Source organism: Ochotona princeps, chromosome 10 (genome assembly GCF_030435755.1).
Source record: "Ochotona princeps isolate mOchPri1 chromosome 10, mOchPri1.hap1, whole genome shotgun sequence".
In the NCBI taxonomy this organism is placed as follows: Eukaryota; Metazoa; Chordata; class Mammalia; order Lagomorpha; family Ochotonidae; genus Ochotona; species Ochotona princeps.
This window is the reverse complement of record NC_080841.1, coordinates 76,723,884-76,747,711: the sequence shown is the minus strand read 5'-3', so window position 1 is coordinate 76,747,711 and position 23,828 is coordinate 76,723,884. Positions and strand designations below refer to the sequence as shown.

The 23,828-nt window shown below is 49.1% G+C and overlaps 1 protein-coding gene and 1 long non-coding RNA gene across 6 annotated transcripts in view; one reads left to right on the top strand and one right to left on the bottom strand.

Annotated features, from left to right (window-relative positions):
• The window catches only part of LOC131481288 (uncharacterized), a 31,940-nt gene extending 26,878 nt beyond the window's left edge, over positions 1 to 5,062 (bottom strand). Inside the window, exons 1-2 of the long non-coding RNA XR_009246217.1 lie at positions 3,974 to 5,062; positions 3,659 to 3,757 (exon numbers count right to left, since the gene is read on the bottom strand). This is a non-coding gene — a long non-coding RNA (uncharacterized LOC131481288). The remainder of the gene's footprint in view (positions 1 to 3,658; positions 3,758 to 3,973) is intronic.
• Positions 5,063 to 6,012: 950 nt separating this feature from the next.
• WAC (WW domain containing adaptor with coiled-coil) overlaps positions 6,013 to 23,828 on the top strand; it is an 82,128-nt gene continuing 64,312 nt past the window's right edge. For 2 of the 5 annotated variants that reach the window (XM_058669676.1, XM_058669671.1), the window contains exons 1-3: positions 6,405 to 6,839; positions 7,246 to 7,282; positions 8,352 to 8,547. In XM_058669676.1, coding sequence (XP_058525659.1) covers positions 6,799 to 6,839; positions 7,246 to 7,282; positions 8,352 to 8,547 — 274 coding nt within the window. In that variant the 5' untranslated portion in view covers positions 6,405 to 6,798. Of the gene's footprint in view, positions 6,294 to 6,404; positions 6,840 to 7,245; positions 7,283 to 8,351; positions 8,548 to 23,828 lie in introns of those variants that run through there. The other 3 variants (XM_058669674.1, XM_058669672.1, XM_058669673.1) reach the window with 2 other exon arrangements.

The window sequence follows — 23,828 nt, the reverse complement described above, 5'->3', positions numbered from 1 at the left end:
ATACGGGCGATGATTCATATCCTGGCTGCTATACCTCCCATCCAGCTCCCTGCCTGTGGCCTGGGAAGGCAGCGGAGAATGGCCAAAGGCCTTGGGACCCGCACCAGCATGGGAGACTAGGGGTAGGGGTGTAGGAGCGGAACTCCTGGCTTCGGCTTCAGATCAGATCAGCTAAGCTCTGGATGGATGGGCAGAAGATCTTTTTCTCTGTCTCTTCTTCTTTCTGTAAATCTGCCTTGCAATAAAAATAAATAAATCTTAAAGAAACAAACAAACACAAAAATTGAGTTTCTAGTTCTTGGCTTTAAACTTGGTCCACCCCTTGCTTGCTGCGGGCATTTGGGACTTGAACCTGCAGATGAGCAATTTCTCTCTTATTCCTGCCTGGTTTTTTTTTTTTTTTTTTTCTGTATCTCTTGCCTCTCAAGATAAATACATAAATTTAAAGAATATTTTGAATTCAAGTGAAGACACAGAATGATAAATGTCTATTGACCCTGGGTACAAAGAAGTCATGTGTGACTTTACGACTATTTCTTGAGGCAGTAACACTGCTATTTGCAACAGGACACCTTGAGGTAGGCAGGCCTGTCCTGGGCATTGCTGTATGTTGTTCTCCACTAAGCAAGCACCAATCGCATCCTTCATCTTCACTCTTACTGAAAATATGCAAGCGATAACCAAAACTGCCACTACACATTGCTAAATGTGTCCTGAAGACTCAGCCCTGACTCCTGAAGAACCATTCATTGCCTTGGGAAAATCTGATTTGCTAATATTATAGGATAATGTCAGACTGTAGTTACCTGGAGAATTAAACCAGTGAGGTGCCATGGGTAAGCTTTAGTAGAGGTTTGGTAGAAATAAGGAAGGTGACAGAGCAGTCATTGCATGGGGGAGTAGCGGTCAAAGAAGGGTTTTTAAACACAAGATTCAGGGTCCAGCACTGTGGCACAGCACGTTAAACCATCAGCTGCATCATCATCTGATATGGGTTGCTTTAAGTCCCACCGGTTTTATTAGGGATCCAGGTCCCTAATGATGCATCTGGAAAAGCAGTGAAAGATGGCCCGAGTATTTAGACCCCTGCAGCCATGTGGGAGATTCGGAAGAAGCTCCTCACTCTGGCCTAGCCTGGTCATTACAGCTATGCAGCGATAGATCCTTACTTTAGCTTCCCCTCCTCATCTCTCTAACTCTGCTTTTGAAACAAATCTTTACAACAAAAATAAACACAGGGTTCAGGCATGTTGAAAAGCCAAAGGAAAGTGGAGCCTGAATACACAAAGAAGGGAAGAAGGGGTCCCCGAAGGCATCGGAAGGGGTGCAGGCAAGTATGGGTGGACCAAGCTAGCGATCCTAACTCCTGCACTGAAATAGTGACCTCAGGACAATGCAGCAGTTTCTGAGCTGGCTCATTTCCTTCCTTACCCGACAGCACTTTTCAGCATAGGAGTCAGCACCACTTCTCTGCTCCTAACACTCCCATGCTGCCCATCTCTCTGAAGCTGGCTCTACAGGGCTGGTGGCCCACAGAAGGCCTGTGACATCTTTGGGTCTGGCCCTGCCAAGGCAACCACAGATGACACCCGAAATTCAGTAAATCTATAGAAGGCAAACTTTTGAAACTCCCACGTGTCCCACAAATGATATGCTAAATATCTGAATGGCCTTTGGCAGGAAAATGTTCTGCCGCTGGTGCAAGATCCTTCAGAACGGATACTCCTGCCCCTCTAACCTGTCTGAGCTCACTCTTTAAACCACAGGGCTGGAGACAGGAAGTGCACTTCTGCCACAGCCCCTCAGCCAGGTGCTCTCCTACTCTCATGTAGCTTGCTTCCTCTTCACCCTCACGCTTTAGCTCTGATCTCACCTACCCAGTGACCACTGCATTTGAACATCTCATCCTTCGACCCAGCATTTCCTTTGACCCAGTTGTTGTCTGTAGCCCTCATTCCTTTCTAGATCATGGTCAATGATTTTATGACTAACCTTTCCTACAGGAATATAAGCTTACAGAGGCAGAGTCCTGCTTGTATTGTTATCGCATGTATTCCCAACACACAGTGGGAACTCCATAAACACTGGCTAAGTAAACAAGTGAGTGTAATCTGCATGCAGGAAGAAAGGGTCTGCAGGGCAGTGCAATGGACGTTGCATACCAGGGCTCTGGATCAAGTCATGGCCGTTACACTTGGGATCCAGGCCCCTGTTAATGCACCTGGGAAAGCAGCAGTGTAAGACAGGCCAGGGGATTGGATCCCTGCCACCCCCATGGATGGGATCCCACGTGCCTGGCTTCAGCCTGGCCCGCCAACGACTGTCTCGGCCCAAATACAGGGAAGAGCTGTCTCTCCTCCTCCTCTCTTTTTTGCTCTTTCAAATGAATAAATCTTGAACAATGATAACAAATAAAAGCAGCAATGGATTTCCATTTGGTGACTTCAGTTTAAGAAGGCAGTTACAGGGCCCGGCGGCGTGGCCTAGCGGCTAAAGTCCTCTCCTTGAAAGCCCCGGGATCCCATTTGGGCGCCGGTTCTAATCCCGGCAGCTCCACTTCCCATCCAGCTCCCTGCTTGTGGCCTGGGAAAGCAGTTGAGGATGGCCCAATGCATTGGGACCCTACACCCGCGTGGGAGACCTGGAAGAGGTTCCTGGTTCCCAGCTTCGGATCGGCGTGCACCGGCCCGTTGCGGTTCACTTGGGGAGTGAATCATCAGACGGCAGATCTTCCTCTCTGTCTCTCCTCCTCTGTATATCTGACTTTGTAATAAAATAAATAAATATTTAAAGAAAAAAAAAGAACACATAAAAAAAAAAAAAATTAAATAAATCTTTAAAAAAAGTTCTTTGCTTTTAAAAATTACTTACGTGGAAGGTAGAATCATAGAGAAAAGGTAACAAAGAACAAACTCTTCCATCTGCTGGTTCACTTCACAAACAGCCACAAGGGTTGGAGCTGAACCCATCCGAAACCAGGAGCCAGGAGCTTCTTTTGGATAGTCCTCAGGGGTGCAGGATCCTGGGCCATCCTCTGCTGTTTTCCCAGGTCATAAACAGGGAGCTGGATGGGAAGTGGAGCAATTGGGACATGAACTGGCATCCATATAGGATGCCAGCACTGCAGGTGGAAGATGGCATTCTATGTAACTGCCCTGGCCTCATCTTTATTTTTTTAAAGGCAGAGTTGAGGAGAAGGGAATTATAGAGAGAAAAGACATCTTCCATCCACTGGCTTTCTCTCCAAATGGCTGCAAGAACTAGGGCTGGGACAGGCTGAAGCCCAGAACCAGGAGTTTAGCTGGGCCTCCGATGTAAGTGCTGGGGTTCAAGCCTTAGGCCACCTTGCACACCTTTTCCCATGCCATCAAGGAGCAGGATTGGAAATGGGACAGCATCTGGGACAGGAACCAGCATTAATATGAGATGCTAGTGTTGTTGGCAGCAGCTTTACCTGTATGCCAAAGTGCCGATGGTGAGACCTGTATTATTAGCCTTTTAAAGTGATCAGTGTGCTCCTGGTGTCAGGGAAGAAGCCACTGGCAGGTAGGGCAGAAGTGGAGGCCTTTGCCAATTTTGGGCTGCTTGGGTGGGAAATGAATCAGATGAATGTGACAGTGCATAGAGGTCAGAGTGTAGAGGTACCGTGGAAGCAAACCTGGAAGAATTGGCTGCTATGGCGTGTGAGTCCAGTGGCTCCTCCAGAGCTGGCTCAGGCAGCGGGTTTCATCCAGCTGGAGGCATGAATGCTATAGTCCTAGGAGAGAAAACAGAGCAGTTGTGAGACTCTCATCCTGGGGAACTCGTGCATTTAGGTATTGGAAAATGAGGAAGAACCAGCAAGGAGACCAACAACGAATGGCCCTTCAGAAGGGAAAGGAAACATGTGAACTTCAGGCAAAGCAAGACAAGGGCTTCATAAAGAAAGCTCCTCCACAGGCTGCACCAAATGGAGTGAAATGGGGATACTGACCCCCTTCAACAGGCTCAGGAATGTGGGCACGGTCAGATTGTGTGGCTTTAAGAGTCCCAGTGGAGGTATTTCAGTCAAGTAGACAGTCACAGAGTAATGGGCTGCTATTTGGAGGGAGCTAACACTTCCAAAGCGTTTTGTTCTTTAAAGTGGGTAGCTTCGTTTAGAAGCTAACGGAAGCGATTCAGCAGCCAGGACAAGTCCACAAGCACAGTAACTGATTCTGAGTAAAATGCAACTCAAAGCCCAAGCAGGAAGGCCCATCCTAGATGATGTATCCTAGGCTACTGGAGCAGAGCGCTGTGATCAGATGCAGGAAGGTCGGCAGGTACAAGCAGTTACTAATTTCTGATTTAGTCCATCTTCTTGGAGATGTGAGCTTCTGACAGGGTTGGAAGACGGACAAGAAACAGGTGGCTGTGAGAAGCGCAGGGCAGAGGGATTAGGGAAATGCAGCCCGGAGGGTGGGAGCTCCAAGACGGGGCTCCCTTCACAGATGGTCCAATTTTCCCCCTTCAAGTTCACCTGGTCTGTGCAGACACACAGGTCGTAAACCTGTGGTTCAGTCAGGTAATACGGAAAAGAGGAAAATATTTACAAAGGAGCACTTATGTCAGATAGGCAATGAGCTGAAAATAATGGGCATAAGATTCAGGCGTGCTCCTCAGTTAACAGTTGATTCTTGTTCTTTGCGGTACTTAACTAAGGCTTTGAACTGCTGATAAATGCAGCATTTAAGTTCTCGCAAGCTTACTGGTCATATTTAATGAACAGATCCAGTGTTTCATGGGTTTAACACACAACGTTGACTTATCGACATGGTGCACACGACTCACGGCACCAATGACAAGCGTGAACTTTCTCGGTCTGTAGCTCAGGATCCAGAGCTGGGGTGGGCCCACGCTTCCAGCGCCTTTATCGGCCTCCTCACCTTTGAAGTTAGCAATGGGACTGCCCAAGGAGTGGAGTCCTCGCTGTCCATGCAAGAAGCCCGGACACAGTTCTTGGCTCCCGGCTTCAGCTGGGCCCACAACATCCAGGGAAAGAACCAGTAGACACTCCAATTTAAACAGGCAATTCAGCACGTGGGTGGGGTTTTTAAAACAGCAAAGCAATCCATTAAAACAGCAAAACAAGCAATCCACCACCCCCCCTCAAATGTCCTGTGCAGGGGAGCCTTTGAAGCTCAGCTGTGAACAGGAAAGCTCAAATTTCCATCACCTGCAGAAACAGGAGGAGTATGGCCGGTGCACAACACACAGCCAACACGTCCACAGGTCGCTTTTGGGCAAATGCCAACCCGTGCTTGGATTAGAGCTAGACATTTTGCTGTTTTCACGGTTTCTGTGCAACATCTGTGTTTGTTTTAGGCTTTTCAATCCATTTCTGAGGAGTTGGAAACTGCATGCTGCTAGTGGGGTTTAGTTCTTGCAGCTCCAGGAGGCCTTAAACCGGCTTTCTATAGTTTTTACACACACCAGGAATGCTCCGAATGGCAGGTGGAAGTGATATAAACTCGGCTACGCCCAACTTTCCAACCAGTGAGTGGTGCGTTCAGGGCTTCACCCCTCCCCCATCACTGCAGCTCTTCAGCGGGCCTAGCGAACTTACTGAGCGCCCGATAAAGTACTTTGTTCTGACTTGTACCCTGGGGTAAATAAAGCCTACACTGTCGGCTACATTTGGGAATCCGCTGCATACCCAATCTGAACACCCAATCTGCAGCCATAGCCTTCTGCCCCCCATCCACGTCCAGCCCCTCTCCACAGGCTTTTTTTCTTTCGCCCCAGGGCGTCAGGTGCTGACGGGGAACAAGAACAGATGAAATGAAGGGGACGGGAGGGGGAAGAGCACGTGCTGGGACAGGGCGAGGCAGCTCACCGCCCCAAGGTCCGTCAGCGGCACGCGGGAGGACCCGCACAGCAGCCCAGCCCAGCGGCCCGCGCCCCGCGTCCCACGGAGCCCGCCCGCCGCTCTCGGGGCGCCCCCCGCGCTCCCCGCCTCCCGCCGCGCCGCCGGGCGCACGCGCAGCCGCCGCCTCCCTCATTTAGCCGGCCATGGCTTCCCTCGCGCCCCACCGGTCTCCTCCCGAAGGCCGCTCCCTCCCAGCGCAGGCCGGAGCCTTCGGGACCGGCCTCGAGCAGGTCCCCGAGCGGCACTCTCCTTAAAGCGGAGACGGCGCGAGGAGCGAGGCCGGACCTGAGCGAGTGAGGGAAGAAAAAAGAAAAAGAAAGAAAAAGCGGCCGCCGGAAAAGGGCCGCCAGGTCGCCGGGAGGCAAGCCAGGCCTGAGGAGGAAGAGGAAGGCCGGAGCGAGCCGAGGTTTGCCGAAGGCGGCTTTCCGGCGCCGCGCGGGGGCGGGGAGCCGGGCCGAGGGTGGGCCGAGGAGGGGCGCGGCGGAAACTGCCGAGGCTTCCCGAAGGCGGCGGCGGCCGAGTTGCCCGGATGTAGTTGGTGGAGCGGCAGCGGCGGCACCGGCGGCGGCGGCGGCGGCGGCGACGGGAGGAGGAGGAGGACCAGGCAGCGGCGGGGAGGAGGGAGGTGGCGGCGAGGGGCGGAGGAGGCGGTCGCTGTCGGCGAGGCTGAAGGACGCGTCTTGTGGCTCCGAGCCCCGTCCCCGCGGGCCGCGCCGCCGCCCCGGCTGGAAGTGAGCGTGGTGTCGGGCGACGGGAGGGAGATGGCCCGGGAGCGCCGGCGCCAGTGACGGGGGGCTGCTGAGAGTCGCCGAGGGCGCGCCGGGCCCTGCGCCGGGGCCGCCGCCCGCCCGCCCGCCTCTCGCGGCCGCGCTCCCCCCTCCCCGCCACACACGCTCACAGGCCGGGCATTGATGGTAATGTATGCGAGGAAACAGCAGAGACTCAGTGATGGGTAAATTGTGTTTTCGTTTCGTTTCGCTTCGGGCCGTGGCGGCGGCGGCGGCGGGGCTGGGGGGAGGGAGGGAGGGCGGGCGGGCGGGCGGAGGTGGGGGCCGGCGGTTCCTCCTGATCGGGAGCTAGCCGCGCCGCCATTTTTGTTGTGAACCCTGCTCCGGCTCCGGGCTGGGGAAGAGGAGCGGCCGCGCGGGCCGCGGGCCGGGCCGGCCCGAGCGTGGGGGTTCCTCGGGGGGCCCTCGGCGGCCCGGGGGGTGCGCGGCCCGAGCGCGCGGGGGGCTCGGCGCCGTCGGGGCCGCGCGGGAGGGGCGGCCCGGGGCCCGCTTTCTTGGGGGCGCCCCCCGCCTCCCCCTCCCCCAGGCCCGGCCGGAGCTCATGTCGCCATCTCTCTTGGTGTTTTTCAGCTGTCACGACCGGAGGGGGGACTCGCAGCCTTACCAGGTACCAGCCGAGGCCGGGCCGCGGGAGGGAGGGAGGGACGGACGGACTACTCGAGCGCAGGCTCCGCGCGGCACCACAGGCCCCTCGGCCGCCCGGAGCCTCGCGGGGACGCCCCGGGGGCCTGCAGCAAGTTGAGGGGCGTGTGAGTGTGTGTGTGTTTTAAGAGGGAGAGGAGGAATCGGATCGGCAGCCAGGCAGACCTGCCCGGTCTTTTGGGTGTGGAGGAACAGGGGTTGCGGGGAGGAGGCCCGCGCGCGGGGCAGGGAAAGTTGGCGTGGGGGCCCCCGCCAGGAGCTGCGGGGCTCGGGGAGGCCGTGGGGGTAGGCTGCGGGCCTCCTGTCCCGAGCCCAGCACGGGTGCCTGGCAGGGGGGGGGGCGACAGCTCGAGCTCCACTAGAACATCAGCAGCGCCCCCACTCCCCCCCCCACGTCCTTGGCACCATATCTCACTGACTGTCCCTCCAACCGGCTGCCCACCCTTGAAGACGAGCATAGCACGGTCTAATCAGAGCAGTGGAATGTTCTGTAAGTTCCGTTAAGCCCTGCCTGAGATACCAGTGCTGTATAGGGTTAGTCGGGCCGGTATTTTTGTATGTTACTGTTGTCCACACCTGCAAGAGCTCGGAAGTGAGGCCTGAAGTGTTTGCATCCAAGAACTGGCAAGTCAGTTTTTGTCTTTGGGAGGGTTGTGGGAACAGACACGCCTGTGGGTGTGAGTTGTGGAGCAGAAGCAGTGTAGAAGTATGCTGACTTTTGTAGTTTGCTTCTGTTGGATGTTTGCAAGTGGGCCTTAACCCCTCTTTCCCGGAAGTTTCTGAGGTCTCCATGTCGCCAGGTAGGGGAGTGGATTTCTCCTCTGACTCTTGTTGGCTCGTGGTAGCTCTGCTGGCAACTGCAGCCTTACAGGGAGTTATGCACACAGTGTGACCTGCGTACATAACAGGAAAGTGAAATTGGAAAGAATTAACTCTTCCTTCCTAGCAGTCACTCACACTAGGAGGACAGTGGTTATAAAGTTAAGAGTTGACGTTTTTTCCTCTCTCTCTTTTGGGGGGGTGATGTTTTACAGGCACTTAAATACTCCTCAAAGAGCCACCCCAGTAGCGGTGAGCACAGACATGAGAAGATGCGAGACGCCACAGACCCTTCTCCACCCAGTAAGATGCTGCGGAGATCGGACAGTCCTGACAGCAAATACGGCGACAGCACAGGCCAGGGCAAGGCCAAAAACGTGCACGCCCAGCGAGTGCGCGAGAGGGAAGGTGGTGAGTCACTGGCTCCCTAGGAGCTCTGTGGGAGATGAGGATCCTCTGGGGTGGTCGCATCAGGGTGTGGGTGTGCTGTGTTGTGTGTTTGACAAGCCAGCTGCTGTCGGAGTAGGACAACAGGACCGCTGGCCTGGCCAGGTATTGCTGACAGGTGTTTGGATTTTTCTGAGGAAGACACCCTGACTTGCTCAAGTAAAGATGTATGTTTGAGATCCGTGCTGCTGCCTCAGCTTTACTGTTAGGAGTTCCAGTCTGACTATGAGTTTTCAGATGCGGACATAACCCTCCACGGATTTAGGAAAGAAATTGTGGCTTAGAAAGAAAGCAGTGTTGGTTTTGCATTGTAAACATTAAAGCATTTCCAATTCTGTATTCATTGCAACACTCCACTTTTGAAAAGCTTCATTTGTTTTGCAAAAAGCTGATGTCCTTCAGTTATGGCACCTTACTTCATGCTCTTTAAAATGGTAAGCGAGGATGAATAAATAAACCAACTCTCAGTAATCGAGGCTAAGTTTCTCCAGAATTAATCAAAGTAATAAATTTCATGCCGAAGTGTACATTAAAAATGAAGCCAGTTTTACTAAGATAATAGAGACAAATTTTCTCCCGTTGTTAGATCCATTGCTCAAGTGGAGGTACCATGTTTGAGATGACCAACAGGATATCAGAGCTCCCAAGGAAGTGGAATATCATGTGCTTTTCTAGTTTCTCAGTAGTTTGCTTAAATTTAAGGAAAAAAAACCTGCATCTTCTGCTTTTTGCTTTCCTTGTTCTCCTGGAATAGAGATCAGTTTTAAAACAGTCTGTGTGATTGTATATTGAGAAATAACAGCATCCTCTAAACAAAGGTTGAGTTGACAATTGATAGAAGGTCTTGTTGGAATAGAGTGATTTTGGTGGTTGTGTGGGAAGCAGTTATTCTCTGTTGATTAAAGCTGTACCTCTGCTTCTTACATAGATCACATTTTTCTTTGTAGGTTAGTAATACTGAGGTGAATCATTGTAGTATTAGGAGTTTTTTTGTGAAATCTTGATGTTTTTGGTTTTGTATGCCAATTTTCCGTAATACTACATGTAACGAGAGATGATACTGTCAACTCCTTTTCTGTAGTGACTTTCGTCTGACAGCTAGCTCTTGGAGGGTGCCTGTGATTGTCCTGTACTGCGCTTGTTCTCAAGATGCTGGTAATTATGACAGCGGGATGTGACACCTCACTTCATTGCAGATAGGCTCTGGACTGCAGGAACACGTCCAGCTTCTCTGCCCGAGTCAGGAAGTCGGTGTAGGCTCTCACCCCACTGAGCAAGGAAACCTCCGAAGCTGGTGCCCAGTTACACTCAGCTGTCTTAGATCGCTTCCTTCGCAGATGAAACTGTCCGCAGACATGGGGCATGGCAGCACATGGTCCATTCTGGAACTCCAGAGAGCTAGGCATTGTCACCGTTCCTAAGGCTTGATTCTTGAGGACTGGTGGAGTTGCAGCAGTGTATTTTTAGTGTACCCTGTTTTCTTTGCTTTTCATCTTCTTTGTGAACTCCAGGTCATTTCTGTTCACGTCTTTGCTGATGTTTCCTCAGCTCCAATTTTAAGGAACTTGTTACTTACCTGAACTAGGCCTCACTTGGTAATTTGCTTTCTAGCTGCTGCCTTGAGCCTGCTGTGTCCCTGTCCTGTCTCATGAGCTTGGCTGTTGTATTTTAAGTTAGAGTACTCAACTGATCAACAGGGACCCAGGGTTCCCTCTTTGTTCTTACTCTTGCCTTTAAAGATAGAAGGAAATGTCACTTCCTACATTTGATACTGAATAGTATGGCTTCAGGCATATAGGTTCTGTTTCTTTATTTTATTGCCAACACATGTTTGAAACTAAGCCTTTATAAAAACTATTTTATCACAGACATTATGAATTCCCTTTATAATCCTTTATATGTGTGTGTGTGTATCAATCAGACGTTACCAAAAGCCAGAAGTGAATTGGCTTCTCCGTGCTTTGAGCGTGCATAAGTAAGAGTGTAAGAGTAAGAGCAGGTACTGTGTTCATGGAGGTCTTTATTTTACATTGTTTTAGGTCATTTTAAATTGTAACTGACATGTGTACCTGCGTTTCACACAGCCAGGTGAGCACGTATGTAGCTTGGAGAAAGTATCGTCCTCAGGATGGGATATGACTGCCGCCATGCCAGATGTCGCCCTCGGCATCCTGGGGTTGCTCAGAAGACATGGAAGGGAGGACTTTGAGCAGACCTTGGGATGTATTGCACCTATTAACAGTCTGCGCTGGCCAGTATTCACTGCTGGGTGTTTGTCAGTCCCAGTAACAGGCATTACCAGTGAGAGGCAGTGTAGCTGCTGTTCTGCACCTCGAACTGGTAGAAGCGGTTTTTGTGCATTAATTGACATCAACCTTGGAGGGATTGGGAGTTGGTATGATAAGTTAAGGGTTAGAAGATTGGCTAACATAAGACTTGTTGCAATCCAGCGTGTGCAGTTTGAAGGATATGATTTTACCCTTTAGAGCCCGTGAAAGGGAATGTAGATCGCCTATTGTAAATTGTAGAGTTTATAACTTAATAGTTAAAAACTTTATGTGAAATGGAACTTGACATTTGCTTGGTGAGGTTATTTCCACATAACTCTAACCCTCTATTTTTGCTCAGAAGTAACCCAGAGTTGGGGAAGAGGTTGCAGTGAAGCTGATAAGGAGCGGATGGATGTCTGGTGCAGCGGTTGAGACTTGCTGGGCACCCTCAGATGCCATATCAGAGCCTCTGTGGGTTTGTCTTAACCTTGCTTCTGGTTGTAGTGTCCCTGGGTCACAGCAGGTAATGACTCCAGTGTTTGAGTCTTTGCCCACCATGTGAGAGACCTGGATGCAGTGCCTGGCTTCTGGCTTCAGCCTGGCCCTGCTGTTGAAGTCATTTCAGGAGTAACAGTGGATGTAAGATCACTATTTCCCTCATCCTGCACAGGCAGAGACTATTGATTAAGCTACATGCCAGGGTCTGTGTTATGGTGTGGAGAAGCAGTGGGGCTGCTCTCCTTATAATCCAGCTCCCTGCTTGTGTGCCTGGGAAAGCAGTGGAAGCTGGTCTAAGTCCTTAGGCTCTTGCCACCCACATGGGAAATCAGGAGGGACCCCCCTACCTTCTGCCTGGCCCAGCCCTGGCTATTGTTAGGGAGTGAACTAGCAGATGCAAGATGGAGGTTTCTCTTCGGTTCCCTGGACACCCCCCCACCCCCAACGTTTTTTTCAAATAATTTTTTAAGAGGTACTCAAGTTCCGTATTGGAGTTCCTGGGTCCCATTTCCATCTTCTGAATAATGTAGACCCTGGGAGTGAGTGGGTGGTGGCCTAGGTATCTTGTTCCTGCCGGGGCCTCTCCTGCAGGGACTTTAGTTGAGTTCTGGCTCTGGGCCTACCTAACCCAGATCCAGTCTTGATGACATTTGAGGAAGGAATCCGTGGAGGGAGCTTGCTTTCCATGTTTGTCTCAGAAATCAGAGACAACAAGCTATAGGAGTACTAGTAAGCAAAGCGAAAATGATTAAGGCACAACTGTTGGAAGTGTTTTGGTTTTTTTACATTTGTTTTTATAGCTTAGATATGTTTAAAGTGTAGCTGTCACTCAAATCTCAATATGAACACATTGTGATTGGACTGTGCTTTGTACATTTTTCTTTGGAAGACAGGAAAAGTAATTCTAAGCGGTTGTCCTGTTCTTAGTTTTTTTGTTTGTTTGTTTGTTTGTTTTTAAAGATTTATTATTGGAAATCCGGATATACAGAGAGGAGGAGAGACAGAGAAGAAGATCTTCCATCTGATGTTTCACTCCCCAAGTGAGCCGCAACGGGCCGGTGCGCGCCAATCTGATGCCGGGAGCCAGGAACCTCTTCCAGGTCTCCCACACGGGTGCACGGTCCCAAAGCCTTGGGCCGTCCTCGACTGCTTTCCCAGGCCACAAGCAGGGAGCTGGATGGGAAGTGGAGCTGCCGGGAATAGAACCAGCGCCCATATGGGATCCCGGGGTGTTCAAGGCGAGGACTTCAGCCGCTAGGCCGTGCCGCCGGGCCCTGTTCTTAGTTTTTAAGGACCAGATCTGGATAGTTAGTTTGCCAGGTGACATCAGGATGAACCTACAAAGCAGCGAGGGTTGGAGGGGACTTTAGGTGTTCTGGGAAGCTTTGCTCCACCTCCCCTTTCAGGATTGCTGTAGAAGCTTCTCTCATGGGGATGCTTAGAATACTTGTCAGAAATGTCCTTTGTTGAGGAAATGGCTCAGTCTGTTAATGACTGGTTCCAGGTTTGTAGAGATTCATGTAAATTTGCAATAGCTTTTTACTTAGCATTTGAAGAACTTTTTGCTACTAATTAAAATTACTTTTGGAAGGGCAGTAAGTGTTGTTTCTAAAGATTCTACATTTATAGCTCTGCAGTGAAATTTTTGTCAGCCAAATCTTTGGAGGAGTTTGGGAGTATTTTGTTTTTGTTTTTTCCTAAGATTTACTTATTTGAAAGACAGAGTTGGAGGAAGAGACAGAGAGAGAGAGGTGTTTAATCTGCTGGTTCATTCCCAGTTGGCTGCAGCAGCCAGGGTGAGGTCAGGCCAAAGCCAGAAACCACTGCTTTTTTCTGGGTCTCCACGTGCGTGCAGGAGCCCAAGTTCTTGGGCTATCCCCTGCTGCTTTCCCAGGTGAATCAGCAGGGAGCAGGATGGGAAGTGGAGCAGCCAGGAGCTGAACCTCATGTGGGATACTGATGCTGCATGCTGGAACTTAGCCTGCTCACCATGATGCTGGCTAGAAAACGTATCTTCATCTTGTAATTTAACTTTTTTTTTTTTTTCTGAAGCAGATGTGTGTAGAGAGGAAGAACATGTTACTTATCTACAGTTTCAATACTAAGATGCTGTGATAGTGAGGGTTGGGCCAAGACTGAGGCTGAAAGCCAGGGACCCAGGGTAGGTCCCTGACTGGGGGGAGGAGCCTGGTTCCTTAGAGCTGTCAGCCTGCCTTCCAGCCTCTGCATTAGCACAAAGCTGTGCTTGGATTGGCATTGGGTGTGGGATCTTGGTGCATAATATGCGATGTGACAGGGGACACGCGTGTGTTAATCACAAAGCCTCACCCCAAAGGTTACTATGGGTTAAACGTTTTAGTCTGAAAGTCTGAGCACTCCAGAACCTAGAACTCTGTGAACTCTGTGTGTTTCAGAGTTTGGATGTTTAGCTGAGGGATGGTCTGGTAAAGGCTATGCAGGTGCTCCAAGACTGAAGTCCTCAGCCTGTGTGGGTACGAGCATTTGAAAGATGTTATTTTGTAATGATGCCATGTGGGATAACTGTTCTTGCAGTTTTTTAAAAAGTTAGTATGACTTTACATTTTGAATAAAATGAAATGTGCTTTGGATTAGTAATGTGAGAGAAGTACTGTAAAATTGAAGTTTCATCAAAACCATTTGTTGATACTGGAAGGTAGCTAGACCACATAGTCCTCCTATTTTACAAGTGGGAATTTTGCTTACGTAAAAGTGAGAATAGTGACAGTTGACTCCCCAAGTTAGTTTTGTCTGCTCTGGTGAATGGACTGCACTGTCAGAGACGAAACAGACCTATTGACAGCTTGGTTGGTGCTGGTTAGCCTTACAGGAACGAGCTGATAGTTATTTTTGCTTTTGTTCTCTTAATACTCTCACCGCACTTCCATCAGTACTTAATCCAGCAAATTTTAATATAAAAATCAAAGCCAGGACAGGGATGTACTGTTGCTGCAAGCGGGTATGTGTATTCTTGTCAAGTTGTTACATGTTATAAGAGTTTTTAGCATGAAAGCATTCCAGAAATTTCACTAGAGAAAAACTAGGAAAAAAAATTAGGAGAAGCGAGTATGAAGGAAAATCTAAACAGCGATATGTTAATGTAATATGTAATAGCCATTTTAAGTGTTTGATGAATGATATGTGCTGTGTATTGAGGTAACAAACTGGACGGAAATGTTTGCATTGGGTTTCTGTAAGGCCAGTTCAAAAAAAAAAAAGCAAGAAATTTCATTTCCAGGGAGAACAGAATGAGATTCATTGGGTAGCAGTCCTCATGTTTCAGCTCTTTATTTTTTCCATAGTTTTAGAAAATGGTAGTTCATGGAAAATGGCATAAAGAATGTGTGTGGGTTTCAAATATTTTTACTACCAGGATTTATTTTTCAGTTTAATTTTTTTCTATTTACTTTTGTGAAATATCCTCACTAATTTAAGAGTCTGTACATGTGAACTGTGATATTTGAACATTGTATCAGGTTTTCTAATGGCTTGTCATCACAGAATTTTAACATTTTTCTTTTAACATTTGTTTGCTTGAAAGGCACAGCAACAGAAAGGGGGAGAGACAGAGATCTTCCGTCTGCTGCTTCATTTTCCACATATCCACAACAGTCAAGACTGGCTCAGGCCAAAGCAGAAATTCCATCCCTAGTGTGCCACATGAGTGGCAGGGACCTAAGCACTGGGGCTGTTGTCACCACTCTTCCTCATTGTGCTATCAGGAAACTGGCTGGAAGTGGGACAGCAGCACTCAAAGCTGGTGCTCCAGGAGAGGACACTGTGCCACGATGCTGGTCCCTATTTTGATAGTTTTGGAGGGGTGGTTTTATGTATTTGTGATTTAATGCTATATTTTAGAGTCATAGAAGCATTTTGAAATGTTTTAAAGACTTCTTAGAAAGGTAGAGATTTAGATCTTACATGCACTGGTTCATTCTCCAGATGGCAGTAATGCATAGGCTGAGCCATGCCAAAGTTAATGGTGTGGAGCTCCCCATCTGGGTCTTTCCTCCCACGTGGTGAGGACCCCAACACCTGCGCCATCTTTTGCTGATGTCCCAGGCGCATGAGCAGGCAGTTCATTTAGAGATAGATGGGGCAGCCAGGACCCAGCCAAGCTTCAGCCTGGTAGTGGTGGCACGACTGAGTGTATCCTACAGATTTATTCTTACTGGAAAGGGAGACATTCAGGGAGAAGCTGACGCAGAGAAAAGGTGCTCCATCCACTGGTTCACTCCCCAGATGGCCGCAATGGCCAGAGCTGAGTCAGTAAGTTAGGAACCTGTTCCGGGGCTCCCACACAAGTGCAAAGTCTTAAGGACTTGGGCTGTCTTCCTCTGCTTTCCCAGGCCATAAGCAAGAAGCTGCATGGAAAATGAAGCAGCTGGGACATGAACCAGCATCTACATTTGATGCCAGCTCTTAAAGGTGGAGTGTTAACCTGTTATGCCAAGGCACAGGTCTAAAGACATACTGTCTCCTGCTTGTGCTATATGTATTTAAAGTTATTGGTATAATAGGCGTAGAGGTTTTGGTCAGTTCAGGGAGAAAATATATTACCCTGGTTTGTTTTGTGTCTGCACGAGCGCCCTGACTGATGGTCCGGCTTCCTGTGGTTACCAGGGAACTTCAGAGAGTTCAGCCTTGGGCTTGAAGGATGAGGTTATTCTGGTACAGACATTTTGGTATCATCACATAAGGCATCTTCAACATTCGTGAAACATTTATGCTGTGAAAAACCAGTGTGTGGATTTCAAACATTGATGGCAGCATAAGCCTGTGTTTTAAATCTGTTTTCCAAAAGTTTGTTGAAGTCCCTTTGCATTTGCCTGTTTGGCTGCTGGAGTGGTCCCTGTAACCTTTCAGCGTTCTGGTGACTAGTAGATGCCCTGTATAACCCGGTGCCTGGATGGTCACTTCTGTCTTCTCCTTGTGTCAGTTTGTTTACACTGGCCCTGCAAACAAGCATGTTTGTTCTGTTAGGGGTCTTGCAGGTTGTGTTGTCTAGAACCTTTTACATGTTCTGATGTTTTCAGTCACCTTGTACTGTGATATCACCCCTCACTAAGACTGACCGCCCTGACCACCCTAGAAACAGCCATTCTCCCTGGCCACACCTCTGTCCCTGTGAATGTGTGTAGCCAGATGGAAAGTACTCATAGCTGTTGTGCTGTGCAGAACTGTACCATGGGTCTCTGGACAGTGACGTTTTACAAATCAGAAAATGCTGTTGACAGATTAAGAAGCATAGGGGGGCCTGGCGCTGTGGCCTAGCTGCTAAAGTTCTCGCCTTGAACACCCCGGGATCCCACATGGGCGCCGGTTCTAATCCCGGCAGCTCCACTTCCCATCCAGCTCCCTGCTTGTGGCCTGGGAAAGCAGTTGAGGACGGCTCAATGTTTTGGGACCCTGCACCCGTGTGGGAGACCTGGAGGAGGTTCCTGGTTCCTGGCTTCAGATTGGCGCAGCACCGGCCATTGTGGTCACTTGGGGAGTGAATCATCGGACAGAAGATCTTCCTCTCTGTCTCTCCTTCTCTCTGTATGTCTGACTTTGTAATGAAAATAAAATCTTTTAAAAAAGAGACGCATAGGGACCTGGCAAAAAAAGATTTTAGTGTAGATTTCTAGAAGAGATAGTCAAAATTCACGGGGATTTTTGCTTCCTGGGTTTGTTTGGTTTGGCTTTCTTCTTTTGTTCTCCCCACCCCCCCCCATTTTTTTTTTTTTTTTTTTTTTTTTTTTTTTTTTTTAAGGCTTGGTGATAACTTACACCACGATAGCCAGAGCTTGGTTGTGCTGTACTATGGAGAGGCCCTAGGCCTCAGCTGGGTCTCTGGGTGTGTGGCAGGTACCCTTTTACTTGAGCTATCACCTGCTGCCTTCCAGGGTCTGTGTTAGCAGAAGGCTGGGTTTGAACCCAGGAATTTTTTTTTTGTTTTGACAATCTTTACATAGTTAATTAGGGTAAAAAGGTTCAAGGGCTATAGGAAAGTGGGTAAGACTATTATTTCCATATTGTTTCCTTCATGTGTCTGAGGTAAAGGGGGATATTGAGGGAGAAGCCCCACCCAGTTTCCCACCCACCCCAGGTCCCGGATGTGGGGCATGCTCTGAGATACCTGCTCAAGTGGTTTCGATAGTTCACCAGTTATGAGTCGCTGCCAGTCTCGCCACTCCAAGCACGATGAGGTCGTTGAAGAATCCACTGATTGACATAGTCCATCATAGAGTCTCCATTTGCCCAGTATTTCGCTGCCAACATATAGCTGAGGTGGTTAATTGGCTTGTTCTGTCTTCTATCTTTTCCTGGTTAGGGTTCTGAGTCTGGCATTTCGATTGGGGAGATCCCCAAAGAAACTTTGTCTGAGGTGTTCCCAGACCAGATTCTTGTATGTACTAGCAAGCACAGGGCCTGGCACAGTCCATCACCACGATGAGCTGGTGGTTGCAATTGCTGGGTTGGTTCTGTTTTCAGCCCCGACTTCCACTGGGACCAATGGGTGTTGCAGTCCAGCCTGGTTCTGCCCAGCACACACTCAGCCCTCGGATAAACCAGTGGGGGCTGCAGCCTAGTCAGAGCGACCCGCAATAACCCCCACCAGGCCCGCCCCCTACCCTGGTTTGCCAGTCTGTGTAGCAGACTGCTCCAGTCTGTCCCACATCCCCTTTGGCTCTCGTACATGTTGATGGGTATTGAAGCTTAGTTCCATCTAACCAGCTGAATTATCCAGCCCTCACAGATGTTGAGTGTCTAGCCACCCCAGCCCCTGTCCTACTTTTTGTGCCTTCTCATGGCAGTGGTAACCCAAGAGGGAGGAGCCCACTGTTTCCCTCCCAGGTCTCTCTCTCTCCCGGATTATGCACTCTACAGGTGGTTCTGTGGTTTGGCTTGACAGAATTAGCCCCCAGTGCCAGCTTCTGCCATCTGATGCCGTGGCTAAGCCCAGACAACCCCCACCCTCACTCTAATTTTGTTTGCACCAGTGGGAATAATCAGTCCAGCCTGGCTTTTCCCTGATCTAGTCCACATGAGGCACACAGGTGTTGTAACCCTGCTTAGTCTGGTCTGCCGCCATCCCAGCTCATGCTCTCCAGTGGGAGTAGCTGTCCAGCAAGGGAACCCCCCCCCCGCCCCCTGTATTCCCCCTGTCGGCTCTGCCCCCTCCCTTCCTGATTCTCACATGTGCTGGATGGTCACATCCGGTACAGGCAACTTCACCTTGGCATTCCGTATTGTGCACTGGTTTTTGTCATGACCGAACCTGGCAACCCACACTCTGTTCTGGTGCTCTGATTTGCCAGTGGATGACGTGAACTGACTCAGCCTGGTCTGGCCCCGACCCATGCCAAATGTATGTTTTGGGCTGTTTCCTATCATGCTTCTTGAGATTTCCTGCAGGGTCTGTGTCCTGCCAGAGGAGTTGCCCAGTCTCCTGCATCAGAACCCTCCCAGTGCCAGATTTTGCGCATACCAGGGGGTCCATGAGCCAGCCCTACTCAGTCCACCTCCTGTCCTAGCAGGAACAGTGGCTTTTCCAAACTGCCTTCAACCCAAGCTGTGAACCCAGGAATTCTGAGGTAGGATTTGGATGGCTTGTTTTGTTTTGTTTAGGATTTATTTTTATTGGAAAGTCTGATTTACAGAGAGAAGACAGGATGTTTGCTGGTTGACTCTCCAAGTGGGTACATGGCCAGAGCTCAGCTGAGCTGGAACCAGGAGCTGCTTCCCGGTCTCCCATGTGGGTTCAGGGACCCAGGAACTTGAACCGTCTTCCACTGCTTTCCCAGATCATTATATTGGCAGTGGAGGAACCTGGACTAGAACAACATCCATATGGAATTCTTGCACTGTAGGCAGAGAATTAGCCTGTTGCGCCATTGAGCTGACCCTGGATGTGCATGTCATAACTGCTAGAGCAAATTCCTGCCTTACATTATCTTTTTTTTTTTAACATTATCTTTTAATTCCTTTTCCCCCCACAGTCTCTTTGGAGTGCCCTTATACATAGCAGATATTTATGAAATACTTGATGATACTTCACCCCTGGCATTGTTCAACAGGGCATCTGTTGGAAGGATTGCAGTGCTCTGTTAATCTGACATCATTGGGCAAGTTGTTCCCCTAGATGTGAATGGATGTGGCTTGTAACTGACCGTAGCTTTAAATAGCTGTCAGGTGTTTGAGGTCCGTCTGGGTTTAGTGAGTTCCAGTGTAGCTTGATACAGCTGAGTGCACCTAGCACAGGTGAAGTTGCACAGAAATAAGTGAGAAATACATGTTGCTCTTCTGTGATGTACCAGTTGTGTTTGAACAGATGTGCAAAGTTTGCATTTTTAAAAGCAGGTGATACAGATAGTTTTTTCTTTGTTTTTTAAATATATTTTTATTTTGAATTTTGAATTGTGTGGTAATATTTTGTGTATGCTGGGATTTCCCACCCCCCCATCAGATTTTTCCCATTTTATTACGATAGTGTAGTCCTTCATAAGGAATCATAATTCTGTCAGTCTCTTATTTAAGATAATTTTTAATTTGTCCATCTTTTCTGTGGGATGCAAGCTTTACTATGTTTTGTGGTTTTTTTGGTTTTAGCCACAGGTTTGCTAGGTCCTCATACCTTGTAGCTTTTCTTTTTCATTTCATTTCTCTTCCCCTTCAACTTGTACTGGGCAACATGTGTCTCAGGTGACCGGCTTGCCATGGGGACCAGTGTCCCCATTACCTTCCCACAGTGAGAGCTCCAGGCGGGACGTTAGTGGCCAGGGGCAGGGAGCTGCAAGGGCACATAGTTGAGCAGCTTCTCAGTCGAATGCACATGGGACAGCAGCATGCGGCAGCAGAAGCAGCGCTTCAGGTCCAGGGTGTCCCCTTGGTGTACTTGGCTTGCAGCAGCCCTAGTGGGCCTCCTGTTTGTTGCCCACGTTCTTGCCACAGTGTACTGGGCTCTGCGCTCTCCACCTTGTGGAATTTCAGTCAGTGGGCACCAAAAGACAGGAGAGGTTGTTGTGATTTAGGAAAGGGACAGAGCCTCTGCCAATCTGCAGTGTGCTTGTTGCTTAGCTGGGAGCTTGGTGGGCGCAGAGCCTGCCACAGCTAATGCCCATTCTGTGGGCTTTATTTAAATACTTTGGTCCTGGCATGGCACTCTGCCAGTGAAAACAGCGTTAGCTAGTCATGCAGACAGCATGTCTTCTTTTCTCACTGTCTCATTTTAAAAATTAAGTGAATTCTAGTGATTTTTAACCTAACATATCTGAAGTACTAACATTTCAATGTGTAATTGGAAAATTGACAGCTATTAAGGAATTTTATGTTTCTTTTCTGTCCAGAATCTCTAAAATCCAAGCATATTTTGTACTTAGAGCACCTTTCAGGTTAGACTAGCTACGTTATTGTGTCCAGTGTGCAACATGTGATTGGTGGTGGCCAGTAGGTTGGACAGTACAGTCCAGAGAATGCTTTGCCACATGCTTGCCTTAGGGAAGACTAGATGGGCTTGGTTTCAGGACTGTTTATGCAAAGCAGGATTTGAGTTGAGGGTCCATGGACTAGATAATGTTTGGTTTTTTCATGTTTTTTTGGTTTTTTGGAAAGGCAGAGTTAGAGAATGTTTGATCTGCTGGTTTACTCTCCGAATGGTCTGAGTGGCTACGGCTGGGCCAGGTTGAGTCCAGGAGCCAGGGAGCGTCGGAGTCTCTCACTTGAGTGAAGAGGTCCTAAGCCTTGGCCTATCTACTGCTGGATCAGAAATGAAAGAGCCACAAATTGAACTGTTGCCCAAATGCTATGCCAGCACGCCAGTGGTAGCTTAAGTTACTATGCTACAACCCTGGCTTCTATATGGTGTTTCTTATACTGCATTCATTAATAGAAAAATTAGGAAATAGAGAGAATGAAAGAAAAATAAAATTACTTTGCAGCCTGTCATTTATATTCAGTCACTGGTTTCCATAGAAGATTTTTTTATGCCGTAAAATAATAGGATTGTTAAAAATCTCGCTAGCATTTTTCAGTATTTGTGTAATGGACTCAGCAGATACTTGGTGCTGACAGTCTCAGTCTGAGAGGATTACCTCGGAGTGTTGTTAATGCTCCAGGGGTAGTAACACCTGCCTTTGTCCTTAACTGATTAGCGACATCTTTTCTCACGTTTGTGTTTAAATCCAGGTACCTTTAGATGTTTTTATTGGGAAGACATATTTGCAGAGAAAAGGAAAGACAAAGATCTTCCATCTGCTGGTTCACTCCCCAGTGGCCACAGTGGAGTTCAGCTGATCCTTCAGAGCCTGGAACCTCTTCTGGTCTCTCATGCGGGTGCAGGGTCCCAAGGCTTTGGGCTGTGTTTGGCTGCTTTCCCAGGCCATAAGCAGGGAGCTGGATGGGAAGTGGGGCAGCTGGAATAGGAACTGACACCCAGACTGGATCCTGGGCATACAAGGTGAGGACTTCAGCCACCAGGCTACTGCACCAGGCCCGTACCTTTAGTTTTAAAAGGCAGAATTAGAGAGGAGCAAGGATAGCATCTTCCATCCTCTGGTTCACTCCCCAAGTGACCACAATGGCTGGGGCTGGACAGCAACTGGGAGCTTCTTTCAGATCTCCCATGTGGGTTCAGGGCCCCAAGCGCTTGGGCCATCTGCTGCTGCTTTTTTCCAAGTGCATCAGCAGCAGGGAAGTGGATCAAAAGTGGTGTAGCTGAAGACAGCACTGTGGCATAGTAGGATCAATTTCCACCTACAGTGCCAGCATCCCTTATAGGTGCTAGTTGAAGTCACAGCTACTCCATTTCCTAGCTGGTTCCTTTCTTACGTGCCTGGGAAGGCAGCAGGAATTGGCTCAACCTAGAAGTTTCCGGCTCCTGCCTTTGCGCTTCCCCCACTCCAGCCATAGCAGCTATTTGGAGAGTGAATGGAAGCAAATGGAAGATCTTTATCTGTCTCTCCTTTTCTCTAAATCTGCCTTTCCAAAAAAAAGAATGCAGCCAGGCAAAGCACAAATTGGTACTCACATGGAATGCTGGTGTTGCAGGTGAGGCTTAATATGGTATGCCACAGCATCAACCCCAGTGTACCTTTAATTCAATGCTGTGTCTACTCCCTTATCAGTGTTATGGGACTAAATGAAATTATGTGTGCACAACCATTTTAAAGCCTTTGTTCAGTTCCTGGGCCTATAATATGACACATTTTTAGGGTTACTGTTACTATCATTTAAAAGCACCAAGGGTACCTTCATCTGGTGTAGCAGTTTAGCCACTGCTTGGGAGACACACAGCTTGCCTTGGTGCGCCTGACTCAGAGTTCCAGCTCCCACTCCTGTATGCAAGCAGCGCTGGGCTTGTGTTTTTCTTCATTCCTGGCCCTGATCCAGCATGCCCCTGAGGTAGTGAATCAGCAGATCAAAGATCTTTCCTCAACAGTCTTAAGTGTCAACCTACTGCTTCCTTCTTCCTTTAGAGTTGGCAGGAAAATGCTGAGCAGGTGGTGAGTGAGAACCCTGAGAACTGTTGGGGCCTTCTGTGGATATGGTTTGCAGCTCAAGGAGGTTTGGGCAAGGATAGTATGTTTGAAACTAAGGTGTAGGGGAGAAATACTGAAGGAATCAGACTTTAAAGATTGAATTTTGGGCCTCGGCAAGATGGCTCAGTGACTAAGACCTCGCCTTGCTCGCGCCAGGATCCCACATGGGTACCGGTTTTTTTTCCCAGCTGCTTCACTTCCCATCCAGCTCTCTGCTTGTGGCTTGGGAAGGCGGCGAAGGCTGGCCCGAGGCATTGGGACCCTGCACCTGCGTGCAAGACCCTGAGGAAGCTCCTGGCTCCTGGCATCTGATCAGCTCAGCTCTGGATGTTGTCGCTACTTGCGGGGTAGCAGATGGAGGATCTTTCTCTTTGTGGGTCTGCTGCTTCATCCCCCAAATGCATGCAGTGGCTTGGTCTAGGCCTGGCCTTGGTCGGGACTGGGAGCTGGGCGCTCCTTGTGGATCTGTTGCTGCTGGCAAGACTCAAATAACTCAAGTCATTGGCTGCCGTTGAGGGTACAGATGAGTAAGAAGCTGGAAACGGGTGGCACTAAGGGTTCAAACCCAGGCACCCTAATGCAGGATGAAGATGTCCCAAGTAGCATCTTCACCATTTGCGCCTGTAATGTCAGGACTTTTCTTCCTGGTCTGGCAATGTGGCATAGCTGGTTAAACTACTGCTTGCTGTGGAGGCATCCCGTGTCATTCAGCAATGGTTGCAGCCTTGGCTACTTTACTTCTGATACAGTTTCCTTGCTATGCCACCTGGGAAGGTGGCCGAAGGTGGCGCACATCCTTGGGCGAGACCTGAATGGAGTGCCTTGCTTCTGTTAGCCCCAGAATTTCAGGGGTAAACTGGTAGATGAGGTTTTCTTGTAAGTCACTCTTTCTGCCTTTGAAATCAGTAGGTCTTAAAGATTTTTTTTTTTCCTCTCA